Source organism: Talpa occidentalis, unplaced genomic scaffold, assembly GCF_014898055.3.
Source record: "Talpa occidentalis isolate TD23 unplaced genomic scaffold, MPIMG_talOcc4v2.1 talOcc4.11, whole genome shotgun sequence".
In the NCBI taxonomy this organism is placed as follows: Eukaryota; Metazoa; Chordata; class Mammalia; order Eulipotyphla; family Talpidae; genus Talpa; species Talpa occidentalis.
The window spans coordinates 92,525,606-92,540,597 of record NW_023601104.1 but is presented as its reverse complement, the minus strand read 5'-3'; the positions used below and the strand labels follow the sequence as shown (position 1 = coordinate 92,540,597).

Below are 14,992 nucleotides of genomic sequence, written 5' to 3'. Positions count from 1 at the left end.
AAAAGGATGAGGCTGAGGGTCCTAAAGAGGAACGAGCCATCTTTATGAAGGCAAGCCATCGGTGGCTGGCAGCTGAATGGCATCTGGAATTAAATTTGGAAAACAAATCACGGCAGATGCCTACCATTCCAGGCCATCAAACGAGTTCCATGGCTGCAATTTTTCTTCCATATCTAGGGTGAGAATGATCACCAGGTCCTCGTTAGAGCCAGGAGGCTGCCCTGGGAACTTTTGGACATGCCACAGGTCATCATTAGAGCCACCCCCAGGTACTGGGCATTCTTATTGTCCTGTTTTACAGTTGAGGAAGTTGTCTTAAGCAGTTACATATCTAAAGTTGATCAACTAGAAAGAGTTGGAGATGGAAGAGAAACCCAATTTGGATATAAAATGTTAAAGGTGGGCCTCCCCAGTAGCGCAGCAGGTTAAGCACAGCGTTGTGAAGCTGTCCGCAGCCTCCGCAGGGTGGGTTCGATTCCTGGCCGGCCAGGGAGATTCCCATATAGGGTGGCAGACCTCTCCTGTCTCACCCGCTGCTCCCCTCAGCAGTGCTTTTAGTCCGTCTGGCTGTTCTGCTCCCCGCTCTGTCTCTGGTGAATCCTCTCACCCTCCCACGCCTCTGGCCTGTACCCCAGCTCTTGTATAAATAAAATAAATCTTTATAAAAATAAAATGTTAAAGGCTATAGAAACCTAAAAACAAGTACAATGTCCTAAAAGTGATAACCTCCCTACAGAGCCAGGGGCAGTGTTTAGTTCTCCTGTGCAGCAGTCCAGATTCTCAGTGCCATCACTCTCTGGTGTCAGGAGCCTAGGTGCTAAAGCTTCCTGGGTGGGGTTGGGACCAACAATTCCAGGCAGTAGGAAGCAACATTAGGAGAGAAAAGCCAAAACCACACACCTCAGAATTTTGGAGTATCAGGTGGAATTCTCCTGGACCAAAAATGTCTGAGATGGTCTCTGCTTCAAATGTCTTGGTCTTATTCTCAGTCCTCAGCCCCCCTGGACTCCAGGGATTTTCCTCACTCTCATCAGATGATTGGTCTGCATCTGGATGCTGTGGTGATGAAATTTCCCGTCAGTGTGATAATGAAGTGTAACAAAAGTTAGTTCTGGTAGAGAATTGAGGGATTATCTAGCCCAAGTCCTTCCATGTATACTTTACCCATTTATACTGGATAATGCCAGAGGCACTTGGAGGTGTTCTTTTGTTTGAATGAAAGGTCATCTTATCACTATACTGAGTTATTTTCCTCAACTGCAAAATCCAGAAACTGTTATGTGCATCCACTGAGAATCTCCATCAAATCTTGTCTTTAATGTTCTGCTCCATCTGCTGTCCCATCTTTTGTGGGCAGAGTAGGGGTCGAGAGCAGACTAATACATTTCTCTAATGCTGAGGAGAGACAGCTGTGGCTGGCCTGTCCTGATTCCTCTCCTGGAACCCCCAGTGTCTCTGCCATGTTCGAGGCCAGCAGCCATCCATCTTGTCTACCAGGCTCCTTATTAACCTGACCCATTGGCAGTCAGAGCTAAGCTGATCCTTTCAACTGCTGGCTGCTTATCTGGGACACATGGTTTGTGGAGAACCACCTGCCATGCAGTGAGGAACTGAGACTTTCCCTTTTGGGTGCCCTGCAGCTGAGAGGAGCAGCACAGCAGATATACTACGTCTGCCTTGCGATCTTATGCCCTTCCTCTCCATTAGGGAGAGCAAACATCTGTCCTCTGGGCTCCCATGGGGCAATGAACAGAGAGCAGGTGCGATGTCTGCAGAAGATAGAGAAGTCACTGGTCTCCTTTTGCAGTCAAGAGGAGCTAGCCAGGCCTGCTCACTCCCACTGCTCATCCCCTTTTAGGACCCTCAAGCCACCTAGGTAGGCCGCTCCTGGACTCTAGCCGCCACGTGCCACACTACTCCTTTTTAGGAACCAAACCGCTGGTTTGGAGAGCATGGTAGGTTCCCATGGCAATGGGCCTTTTAGCTGTTTCCATGGCAACCAACACCCAGACCATTTAGTTGTTAGTCAACTGACAGCTTTAAGTGAATAGGATTCAGTTTAGAATCTGAGAGATAGGCCAGGGGATTCTCTTCATTGAAAAAGACAGTCACCCAAAATGACCCAACTCCTCTAAAGATTCTTTTAGGCCACATCTGTGGAGATCCAGTGCTACTTCCTACCTCAGGTCACACACACCCCTCTCAACTGAATATCTCAGGTCTTTAAATCTCCCAAACTCTATTCACTGTTGTTTCCTCAGGAAAAACACTTATTCAAGGTGACTGTCATCGTTCTCACACATCATTCTTTCCTCTGAGTCACTGCTCTTCCTGTATACCTTCCTTGGCATCTATCACACCAACCCAGTTATTTCAGTATTATTTGGCTTTTGGATTACTTGACATGAATGGCTAATCCCAGATGATCTTCCCTTAGCGTGGGCCTCACCTGTGTCAAGGACACCACCTATGTCAAGCCACCCTCCCTAAGACTGTGAGTGTTCTCAGAGAACAGACTATTTTTTTTTTTTTTTTTAAAGATTTATTTATTTATTTATACAAGCACTGGGTACAGTCAGAAGCACGGGAGGGTGAGAGAATTCACCAGAGCCAGAGTGGGGAGCAGGGCAGGCAGAAGGACCGAAGTACACTGCTGAGGGGAGCAGCGGGCGGCAGGAGAGGTCTGCGCACCATGTGGGACCCTCCTCCTGTGGCCGGGGAGCAGCCGGGGATTGAACCAGCGCTGCAGAGGCTGCGGGCAGCTTCGCAACCCAGCGCTCAACCGCTGCGCCACCGGGGAGGCCCGAGAACAGACTATTTTATTAACCTTCACAAAGCAGAATTAAGGTCAATCTGTGTCTTTAAATAAATTCCACTAAAAATTCAAAATCAAAGATAGAGGACTGGAAAGTATTCAATGCTTATTGCTTTTCATTAGCCTGAAGAGATGACAAACATCATACCTCCCATCTAACAGTTTCCCAAATTGGAGATATGGGGTATGGTTCCTTTATTCTGTAAGCAGAGGTGGCCCTTCATATTTTCTTAACAATGGGAATCTGAGATTTTTCTGCCCTGGAATTCATGCAAGAGAGGAGCTGCATCTAAGCCTCTGTGTCTTGCTCAGTGGACTAGAAAAGTATGAGACTATCCTTGGAAAGAGCATGACCTTTTTTATATAGCCTAAGATTCAGTGCTTCCCAATGTTTTAATGACTCGGGGGGCGCCTGTGAACTATCTGTACAAAAGACGACCTTTCAAACTAATCCCCCCACAGGAACCCTACCTAGCTTACTGCTGCAGGCTCTGCGGAGCCTCACAATGGCTGGTAAACAGTTATAAGCTGTTGCTTTGCCCTTCTGCTCTGACTGAAGGGTACACACCAGCTGAAGTGCTTTTCTTTGCTGTCTTCTTTTAACATATGAGGGTCGGAAGATGAAATGCAGGGTGGGTAGCCGTTAGCCATAAAGGGACTCAAGGACATGAGGGAATAGGAGAGTCGATGCATGAGAAATGAGCTTTTCCAGGTACCTCAAAAATTTCCCTGCAGAGGATAGCCTCACATTCCTCACATTATGGGATTAAATCTTCTGATTTTCCTATTTCTAGACAAGAAACAATGTGTCTCCTACAAGAATAGCTAAGATTTCCTGTGTGGACTAAGTCTTTTACACGATCATCTCATTTAGTCCTCACAGCCTTACTGCTCTTATCCCTATTTAATAAAGAAATGGAAGCACAGAGAGGCTCTGGGATTTAAAGATCAAACTGGTAGTTCTAGTAATAAGTGAAGTCAGGATCCAGCTACAGCAGCTAACCACCTTTGGAATTCACACAAGGATTCAGCATGGGGATGCAGGTTGCTGTCCCTTTACAGGCAATGTGGTAGGATCACAAAAGATCTTAGCCAAAGAGTACAGTGCTTGAATGGCTCCTGGAATTAACAATCTTGGCTATTGATCACTTTATTCCTGATCTATTGCTGTCCTCTGGTGGTTTTCCTGGGAAACACAAGTCAAAAAAATCCAAGGGTCTAGTGAAGTTATTTGGGGTGAAAAGAACTCATTTGGTGCGAGAGCACCTCAACCTAAAACAGATGGGTTTCCAAGTTCCACATTTCCCAACTCATCTGTGGACAGTTTTGTAATCCCCGTGAGATAAAAGCTGATCAATAGTACACTGATTCCAAAGAGACAGCAACAGACATGCCCCATGATGATACTTGTACTTCAGGAATAGGAAACCCCAGGATTTAAAATTTTAGTCCTTACTTGCTACAGGTTCACATTTCATCTTTAAGCTTCTAGGCTTTCATCATGGCAGAGGGTTCTGGGAAAAAAACACTACCCTTCAATGCCAACTTATAATCTTTACACCCCCCTCCCCTAAATTCAGTACTCTTGCCCTTTCAGATTCTGTTACTCAACTAGGTAACGTGTGCTTTCACTGTTTCTCTCAAGCATGCTTGATAGTATGAGACTGAAAAACAAGTTTATTTTATGTAAAATAGGTAAGCTCTAACTTGGCAAAAAGGGGAGGACAGTTTCTGAGCCACGTCTTTACTTCACACTAGGGACCACTGGGCTCGGTGTCCACCTTCCATGGATTGAGGGGGGACATATTCTGTCTGAAGAAGCAGGTAACCACAGCTGCTAAGTTTTTATTTATTCAAAGGGACATTTCCAGGTGCATGAAGAGGTCACAAGTGAATGTTGTCAAATTAAAAAAAAAAAGAATCAAGCATCTGCTAACCATGTGCTGCATTTAATGAAAAACCCTTAACACAAAAAGGAGACAGGAGACAACCACAGAGAACCAGGCATCCAGAGGTGAACTTCTGTCAGGTACACCTCCCCTCCGCTGAGACGCTGGAGCTCACTGCAGTTCCTTGCTGAAGGAGTGGAGTCGGAGGTGCTTTCAGGTGTCAGCAGGCTTGTGGGCCAGACACGCTGAACTCAATGAGGCACTTAGAGTAAGGAGCTAGCAGATGTACTATCCCCGCTGGACGGATGTGGCTTGGAACCCGCCTCTGCTGCAAGGGCCACAAGCCTAGGGCAGTTATGCAGTGTACCTCGGCAGCATCATTCAGGTCCTGTCTGGTTAGACCCTCCCGATTCAAACAGCAAAAACCAGAGGACAATTAAATCAGTCCTTAGTCTCACTTTCTTCTTTCCTTCAACCCCTTTATAAAGGCTGTTACAAGGGCAATGGTTCTGAGCTCTTAAGAAACAGGGTCTTAGATACTTTTGGAGGTTGAGGGGCACAGAACAGCAGTCTAGAAATTCCTTTACTCTTATGGCACTGACTTAGACTTTAGATATCTCTCCTCTCCCTCTACTTGTACTCTCACCCCAGATAGACATATTGGCATCAGATAGTTCTAGCTTTCAATCTCGACTGGGATTTCCCAGCAGAAGAGATGATGGCCACCGTCATCCCGAAGTTCCCATTTCACCACCAGTTTCATCTGGAAAAAGAAAAAAAAAAAAAAAGAAAGAAAGAAAAAAAAAAAATGAAACTAGACCCTCACCTCAACAGGAATTGATTTAACTATGAATCCTAGATAGAAACTCTAACAAACTACCTAACTCCTGATACTTTTCTTCTTAAATGATGCCACCATAATGGCTGCTTGGGATGAGGGCATAGCCTGTGCCCTTAACTTAGAAAATTGAATCAAGTTACACCTGTGATTTGGTATTAGCAGAACCACACACTAACCTAGTCAACTAGACAAATTTCTAAAGCATTCTTTCCCCTTTTTATCCATGATACATAAATGAAGCTTTATATGAAGATAATTTTATATTTAAACAATTTCTCCTGTATCTGGCAATCTGACTCAGTCTTTTCTAACTGTAACCTTGAAGAGAGCAAAAATAAAAGATAGGTTCTTAGGTGGAAGGAAACTTACCTGTTAGCTAGTAATCGAAATGTCATAGCTAAAAGGATAGCTAAAGAAGTTCACCACTATATAAATTTCAGGAACAATAACTGTTTTTAGTAATAGTTTTAGTTAATTTTGTTATACTTAAAAAAAATATATACTTAATTAGCGATCTCTGCCTTAACTTGTTACACTCATATTATGACCTGTCCCTGCTAAGTCTTAATAAATCACTGACACTTTGCCAATCCTTTCTTAAGTGGACATTAGGTTTTTAGTTACTCCTCTCTTTCATACTTAAATGTTTGTTCATGATGCAACATTTAAAGGCTCTATCTCACAAGTTTTTGGTGGAAAGAGTAGGTATAGCAGAGGGGTCAGAGGAGAAGGTGGAGGTTGGGGGAGTGTGGAGAGGAAAAAGAAAAGTGGAAAAGTTACCCACACTGTGGAGCTAGCAAAATACTGCTCTCTTGTTAAGAGTCTAATGGAAACTTGGAATTTTCCGACGACAATGCTATGACAACTTGAAATCTTGAACGACTTGATGCCCAGCTAAAATATTTCAACATTGCACAGGTTTTGGAATGACAAGATCTGGTTTTAAATCCGGGCTACAATATTTTTTAGTGGAGTGTACTTTGTTCACAGTGCAGAACATGGAGGCTCCAATTCCTTATTTGTAAGATAGGGCTAACATCACCTCTACAAAAGGCAGTCATGAGAATCAAGTGAAACACAGTAATGCCTTGCTTAACAATGGAGATTCATTGTGAGAAATGAGCTGTTCAGTGATTCTGCTGTCGTGTGCGCACGTAGGTTGGCAGTGTGTGCTTATTGATATGCTTGAGGGCCTTGCAGTTCTCACTGTGCTAGCCACAGAGGGTTTTAATTTGCGGTTTGCAAAACTGCCCTCAAGCAAGACTACTACTGTGCTTACCAACTTTGAGGTCTGGCATTGACTTGACTCCTTATGGCTGAAAGTCCTTTTAGGCATCATTTCCAGAATAGGTAACTTTCATTCATATTGAAGATTTGCTCTGGCAAGTAAATTTCCTCCACAGTCAGCTTATCCAGAGTTTCCAAAAAATTTTCAGTTGCCTTTACACCAACACTTGCAGACTCACCTGCCTTTCACTTTATGTACGCTCTCAACAAGAGAGTAGTAGTTTGCTAGCTCCACAGCATAGGTAACTTTTCCACTTTTCTTGCATCATCTAAACCACCAGAGCTAGCAGTAAATTCAACATCACAGTTGTGCCCACTCTTTTTCAATATCACACATGTTTTGCTTTGACTGTGATCATCACAGGGCTGAGAAGGACACACCTCTGTGTCTGGTTTTCCATCCAGGTCATTAGAAGTTCCTCCATATCTGATTTAGGTCTGATTTAGTTTTTGTTAATCTCATTGCCTTCAATGAAATAGATCCTTAAACAGTTTCCATCACTTTGTTCTTCAATATGGTAGCAATGTGGAATGGGACATGCCTGACTGATGAGCAATAACCGCCACTGATTTTCCCCTTTTACAGTCCTCAATCACTTATAATTTCATTTCCAGGTCAATTACTGGAGGTAGCCTCTTACCGGCAGCTTTAGCAGTGGCTTTTGTACACTTAGGGCCACAATGACAAAATACAAGATTCAATCAAGAACAAGGGGAAATAAATGATACTACCAAGAGATGCAATGACCACAAGAGGCATGTAAAATGCTAAACCTTAGGAAGGCTATGCTGTCACTTATCAATAGGAATTTGGGCTGCTGTCCTATATCTGGTCTGCTGTTGACTGAAACATCATTATGCGGTACATGACTGCACCGGATATAAAAAAACAGCACCAGGAGACCCCAGTCACCATTAAGCTAAAGACAGAGAACATCAGGACACAATGAAATACACTGTCCTAATCTTATGATTCCTAACACTCAAACTTATCTCCTCTACCTCAGGCTTTTGCTTCTTCATCATACAGATGGACTCCAACTCCAATCTTAGTTTCTTGTCCCCTCTCCTCAGATGTCTAATCTAGTCACAGGACTCCAGAGTCCTCAACAACAATGTCACTTACAGAGGGGTATTCACTCTTCACTGGTAGTTTATTCACGTAGCTGTAGGTCTTGCCCTTTTCGATGGGACAGTTGATTCCACACTTACAACCATCGGACTCAGGAATGGTATAGGGAATTGGGACGCCCAACACGATGCCATGTACCACAGCCACGCTGGTTTGAGACTGAGTAGCTAAGGGGGGGGGAAACACAGGTAGTGAAGGAAATAGCTTATTTCCAAACTCTAAATGAAAAATTCAGATATATACTCAAGCAACTGCACTATGATAGCAACGCATAAAGTCTGTACCTCTAATTTCTATGGTCTAGTTCTCTTTGTTGTCATGTTTAGTGCCTCCATGCATGCTATAGAATAAGCATTCACTCCAAGACTTGAAAAAAATCACTAAAGGAGCCTAGGAAGAAAGCAATCAGCAGTGGTTGTTTACACTGCTCCTAATCACCCCGTTTTTCACCATCTTTCGTAGTTTCTTAGGAGAATCAGAGCTACCTGGACAGATAACCTTATCCAGCAAGGTAAGTAACTTTGAACAGGAATCTTCTATTTACTCTCTACATCAGCTTCTACATCATTGCGTATCTTGTGAAGTTTGAGACTGGTGCGTGAATTCTCATATACCATGCCCAAGGGATTCCAAATTAAGGATAAAAGGGAAGACAATGTGAAAGGCGTTTCTGGGAAAATGTCATGGCTGTAACAATAGCCAACAGCAGATTATAAGGAAGTGCCTTTCTTGCTAACCTCTGCCCTCCATATCACGCGATAGGCAGGAAGAATGAAGATGGTAACATTAGGACAACCAGAGTTAGGAGTTTACTGATTGTTTCTTGGGACCACAAAATACTTGGGTCCCTAAAATTCGGTCTGTTAAATATTAATTGCACCTTTATTTTTAGGCAGGGCAAAGAGTCAATAGCTGGAAGATACACTGTTTGCAAAAGCATTCTGGAGAAATTCCAGAGTCTACAGAATTGGAGTCTATACTAAAATTGTAGTCTGTTGTTTAAAAGAACTAACATTCCCCTAAAATGCCTGCCATGCAATATGGACCAATATGGAAAAAAGCCATGGGTTTCTAGACCGAAAAACCTGTGAACACAAACAAATCTCCCTGTTTGCTTAAAGGGCGTCTGGAAGCTTAGATTCAGGGAAATAGTCATATGGGAACTCAGTATAAGAAGGATGTCTAAGGGCACAGAGATCTAGCTTTGCAGAGATTGGAAGGGAGATCACAGAATTCCTGCCATTCCCCTACCCTACATCTGCATGCTCATTCCAACATGTGAGGCTGATAAGCTTTAGGATGAATCTGAAGGTTAGAGCCACTTTTACTCACTGCTGGTGAAGGTAGCATTGACACTATACGATTGTCCTTTGTGCAGTTTGCAAGGCTGAACAGGGCATGGAATCACATTTAATTCCTTTATAACTCCAACCTCAGAACCTGCAAAAGAAGAGAAATGAATGGAATAGGAGGGAAAACAAACCATGCAGGCTTCTGCAAAGGGAAGGTGCTCTCCTTTTCCCAATTACAATGAGCTTGTTCTCCCCTGACAGCTTTCTTGGGACGGAATATTTAATAAGAGAATGCCCAATTAAAGGTCAGAATCAGGACTCATTTTACAGTTAAAATCATATCCATTAAATCAAGTGAAAAGGGGCAAATCGGGTTTTAACCAGGAAAAATTTAATATTTTTCATAGTAAATAATAGCCAGAGACCTTGGGAAGCTGCTTTTCATTCTTAGTGATAAAGGATCACAGTTCAAATTTAAACTTGAAAATGTTTGCCTCAAACTCCCTCTTAATTAAAATATCCGTTTCCCTTTTTATTTCATAGCAAATAGATAAGCACATAAATTTGATAAAGTTGTTCAGTATGGGAAAAACTGCACTTAAATTCAAAAACAGCTGGAAGGCGAGCCTGACGCTGAAACCCCAAGGAGGCAGGTCAGAAACAAGTTAAATCGTTTTTCTAACCCAAGTTCTACAAGAGCAAATGCTGGTTTTTTAATTACTGTTTGGAAGCTCTGCTAACTCTTATAACAGACAGAAGCAGTTTAATAATCCTGGCTCTAGGAATTTTATTTTATTTTATTTTAAATATTTATTTATACAAGCACTGGGTACAGTCAGAAGCGCGGGAGGGTGAGAGAATTCACCAGAGCCAGAGCAGGGAGCAGAACAGGCAGATGGACGAAGTACACTGCTGAGGGGAGCAGCGGGCGGCAGGAGAGGTCTGCATGCCATGTGGGACCCTCACCCAGTGGCCGGGGATCGAACCGGCGCTGCAGAGGCTGCGGGCAGCTTTGCAGCCCAGCAATCAACCGCTGCGCCACCAGGGAGGCCCTAGGAATTTTAATACCAGAGTATTTCTCTTTGACCCTGTGGAAATTGTACCTTGAGTAGGTACCTCCGAGGCATCTGAAGAAAAACCTTGCAACAATGGGTTTTATATCATTGTTTTAAAGAAAACAGTAGAGCAGAAAAATTCCTGTGACAGGTCGAATGTCGCTGTGCCTAGAAAGGGCAGAACTGGGACACAACGGTAGGTCTGATTTGGAAGCCTTTGTAAGTAGACCTTGTAGGAAGCTTGAAATACATAGCCACAGTAATGAAGGGAAGGAGATGCCAAGGAAATTCCTGAGAACTACTGGAAGATTCTTGATAAAGGTCCAGGCTCAAACCCAACCATAGCTTTTCAGGTCTCTTGTGTCAACATCACCTTGACCCTCACTACTATTTTCTTTCCATCCTAGAGGTTAAACCCTCACATCCTTAGTAATTTTCAGAAATGAAGAAGTGGCATCTTCCCTCCTGATTTTATCCCAAACTCCTCCCGAGTTTCTCCCAAACTCCTGGTTAACACTTGGCCCAGCATTTTATCTTCTTGAAAGCTCTTCTTTCTTTCACCCCAACTAGACATCCTAGAGAAATAAGCAGTGCTATTAAAGAATATGCTGGCTTTTGATATTAGACTGTCTCATTAAGTCCACTCTCTTGATTAAATGGACTATGGAATTTAAGAGGAACAACTATCTTAACAGAGGAATGACCCCAAACAGAGGAGCCACCTACCACCCCTGAAATGGAAACCATACAACATCCACTGTACTTCTCAGTTTTTGCTTTTTTTCCCCCTGGTTATCTGTCATGTTCTTTGAAGGAAGAAGTCTAAGAGGTTTTCTTATGAGTCACGAACTGGTTTGGCTTGAAAAATAACAAGCAGTGCCTCAAATCTTCACCAAGTCATTAGGATCTTGTTGGTTTTTTTCCCCCCCCAAGAATCAGAGAGATGAAGAAGAGGACAGAGGTTAAGGTCTCTATGGTTCTGATACAAGCTAAGGGCCTGAATTAAACTTCACTCCAGGTAGATCTGGTTCACATAGTCAAGATGGCCACAGGTAGCAGTGACATCAAGGAACACCCAACCTGCTCTAGGTTGCTTCCCCTTGGAAGTACTTGGCCTGGCTCTTTCTAGAAGCTGGGAGTAATACACTTGCAAATATTGCGTATGTCTAAACAATACGTGTCCTATGCAGGAAGCAGAACTAATCTGACTTTCCAGTGTTGTTTCTAAGCAGTTTCAAAAATTGATTTATAGCTCATGAACTAGGTTTAGCTCAGGAGTCATCTAATAGGAAAGTAAATCCCTGGGGAATAACACTGTTGCTTATTCATCTTTGCACTAATACTCTCTTTAAAAGGAGCTGAAAACTTCATATTTGAGTAAAGAGGAATTAAACCAGATTGTTAAATAATATAGCCGACTCCCTTGCCCTGTACCTGGGAAGCTATTCAGGGGAAATCATTCCCACTCCTGTCCATCCAACACAGGATTTTAAAGCAGCACAGTTGGAACAAGTGAGGCTCCAGTCGCAGTGCTACTGGAAATTTGAGACTATGGGACTGACTTGCTATTCCTAAACTCCCCCTAAGGCTCCCTCCTCATCTTTCAAGCTTGTCCAGAAATCTCTCCAAATCAGAAATCTCTCCAAGCTTTGAATGGCCTTAACAAAGAGAACAATTTCAAGCATGCATCTGCAATATGATGATGCACATCTTACTTTAGAAAGCCCCGTTCTTTAAAATAAGTGTGTTTTGAGCCAGACTATGTCTTTTTTGGGTTTGTTTCAGTTTTCTAAACAAGGACAAAGTGCTGCTGTTCACAATACATGCTTGACCAAAAAAGGTTGATTAAGTATACACCTTTAGAAATCCCATTAGCTCATTCAGGCCCCTGAAACCAAACAGTTGAATGGGAGCAAATCCAAGTGTTCACAATGCCTGTAAGGCAGTTAAGTTTGAGCTCTGCTGCTCCGCCATAACTATGGAGAGGTAGTCTCTAGCGCCTGATGCCCAGTTTGAAATCTCACTGGCTCCACTACTTACTGTGCAACCTCAGGCAATATACTTTAAAAAAAATATTGTCTTACATCATTGCTTGTTTTTGTTCAATATTTGGTTTTTCCCTGCAGGACAAAACAGTATACTTAACCTTTCTGGAGATAGTAATACCCACCTTGTAGGGCAGGTGAGCTATCTGAGCCAGCTCTTAGATAGTATTGGAACACAGTAATGTTATATAAGTGTTTATTACTATTATCATCATACCATAATTCAATTCTTGCATTTACTCTAGGACAGCTGCTCCTTGGTGGTTAGCAAGTTCCCTTTTGAAACAAGGTGGGTTTTTCATCTCAAATATATTTTGTGTATAGAAATTATAGATCCAGCTAATAGGATAGAATCTTTAAGCCTCGAAAGCAGAACACATAAAGTTGAGAGCATATTTTATTCTGCTTTACAGGCCCCAGGTTAGCTCAGTACCACAGGACATGAAGTGAGCAGCTCAGGGAGAGGCACGTGGCATCTCAGCCTGTACTTGTACTTGGGGGGAACAGTTCATCATATTGACCAACACACCTCCAGCTAGGTCTGTATGGAATGCTAGTGGTCTCTTATACCTGCTTGCGTCTTCATCATGGCAATGTTCTCAAACTATACACTCAAGATTCTCTTCCCTAAGCATTCTCTTCCACTTTGCTTGATCCTCTATGAGCAGGAAAAAAAAAAATCTGAAACTTTAATCAACAACCTATTAAAAATCAGTGTTTATGATAAAGTTTTCAATATTCTGCTTCTATCCATTCCTTTCAAGAGTCACATGATCTAGTAGAAATTGAGTTAAAAAGTCCTTCATCCAGTACTTTTTGTTGTCGAGAAGAGGTCCTTGGCTTCCAAGGTCAATAGAACATTCTTAACCTTCACCTGCAAAAATTGCAAAACTAATTTGTTTGGTCCCATTTCTCACTTGAGGAAATGCCACCTCAGAGGAAAGAGGGTATAGAGTGGAACTCAAAAACCTTTTGATGTGGACACTGAAGATTTTACATTGTATTTCCCAATTTGAAAGTAAACTGAAAATCTGCAAGTGAAGGCCTCCTTCCCTTAACAAGTCCTCTCTGTAGGGGGATACCTGCTTTTTCCTTTCTTTTTAAAACATTTATTTATTTTTTATATATTTCTTACATCATTTTTCTTTTTTGCACAATGTATGCATTTTCATCTTGGTGGATACCTGCTTTTTTCAAGTGAGTAGAACAATGCCCAGAATTATTTTCACTAATTTTTTTTAAATGTTAATGTTACCATTGAAATTCAAAGGGGGTAACAAACACCCTCTAATTTCCTACCTCTTAACTAGCTGTGAAACGTTGGACAAGTTATTCTATGGGCCTCAGTTTCCTCATCTGTAAAAGATTGTGATGATGGAATGAGATAAGAATCTTCATCCAGATGTTGGCTCTTAAGTTCAGTGGCATTAAAGACAGTAATTTGAGGTAATAATAGCATCTTTTGAGTAGCAGACTCCTAATTCAGTGGAAGGGCCTTTGTTAAGTATTAACAGGTCAGCCTCCTTATTACTTAATCAATTATATCTCCCAACCCCTAACTTTGCTTTTGCCTCAACATGAATTTTGGGTCAGAGTGGGAAAGAGTATTCCCTCATTTACTTTTACAGCAAATAATGATTGAGCAGTTACTACTATCTGGGCATTGGATAGAAGGAATAAACTTCTTCTGTTCCCTATTCTGCTGTGTAGCCCCTGGAATTCTGTGATTGGACTAGAGATCTGCAGGTTTTCTTCCAGCTTACAAATTTTTATAAAGTCAGTTTCATGCCACTTTTATTGATCCCTACACCTCTCCACTTCAGAAATGTTCTGCTGAAACAGTGGATTCTATAAACCTGACTGAACGGACTTAGAACTTCTACCCACTTTGTGTTTTTCAACAAGGGTTCCAAACTACAGCGGGGAGGGGAGGTTATGTGTCACAAGCAGCGAGTAGAAACACGAGTTTTATAGGAGGAAAAACAGAATCACAAAATCCCACAGTGCGAGAGGCCCTAATAGGCTAAATCACGAAAAAGAAAACTGACTTTTGACTTAACAGAAAAGGACAATTAAAAAGAAAAGGAGAGGTAAGGGAGCGGTCATTCAAGATAACAAGATATAAAGAAGACAAGTGGCTCCCCTCGCCCGCACAGGACAAGGAGCTTAGATTGTCCGCCTTGCAAACTTTTTAGTTTGCAAGGGAGCAAAAGGCTCCCTTCTAGAAACGTCGAGGGACCTCAAACGTTCCTAGAAGACAAACTTGTGAGCGGTGGGGCTTCACCTAGGTCGGCACCTTCTCCCCAACCCAGTCCACTTCAGGGGGTCGGGGCTGAGCCCGGCCGCCCGCTGAACCCGCTCAACCTAGCGCCGGGGTATCAGCGCGGGGTGCCGGGGCGGGGTGGGGGCTCCCGGGGCGCGGGAACTTAAGACGGGCCCGGTGCTTACCGCAGTCCTTGAAGCGCACCGGCTCCGCCAGGGCCGAGGCGAGGAGCGCCAGGAGCAGGAAGGCGGCGACCAGGAACCGCATCGCGGCAGTGGAGAACCCAAGCGCGGGGAAGCAGCAGCGGCCGCGGCGGTCACAAGATAGGCTCGGCGGGGCGGGCCCGGGGAGGAGTCCAGTCAGGCGACCGGCG

General features: G+C 43.1%; 1 protein-coding gene across 1 annotated transcript; it reads right to left on the bottom strand.

Annotated features, from left to right (window-relative positions):
* Positions 1-2,794: 2,794 nt before the first annotated feature.
* On the bottom strand, positions 2,795-14,945 carry NPC2 (NPC intracellular cholesterol transporter 2). The gene is made up of 4 exons (XM_037503860.2): positions 14,805-14,945; positions 9,297-9,404; positions 7,959-8,131; positions 2,795-5,467 (listed from the first exon to the last, which is right to left on the bottom strand). Exons 1-4 carry the CDS (start codon positions 14,884-14,886, stop codon positions 5,381-5,383), a joined length of 450 nt encoding a protein of 149 aa, XP_037359757.1. The 5' UTR covers positions 14,887-14,945; the 3' UTR covers positions 2,795-5,380.
* Between the last annotated feature and the right edge of the window lie 47 nt (positions 14,946-14,992).

Coding starts and splice junctions, on each gene's coding strand:
- NPC2 (XM_037503860.2), bottom strand. CDS start 14,886: ATGCGGTTCCTGGTCGCCGCCTTCCTGCTCCTGGCGCTCCTCGCCTCG. Junction 8,132..9,296: donor CAATGCTACCTTCACCAGCA/GTGAGTAAAAGT, acceptor CCCCCCCCTTAG/CTACTCAGTCTCAAACCAGC. Junction 5,468..7,958: donor TGAAGAGTGAATACCCCTCT/GTAAGTGACATT, acceptor TTCTTTTTCCAG/ATGAAACTGGTGGTGAAATG.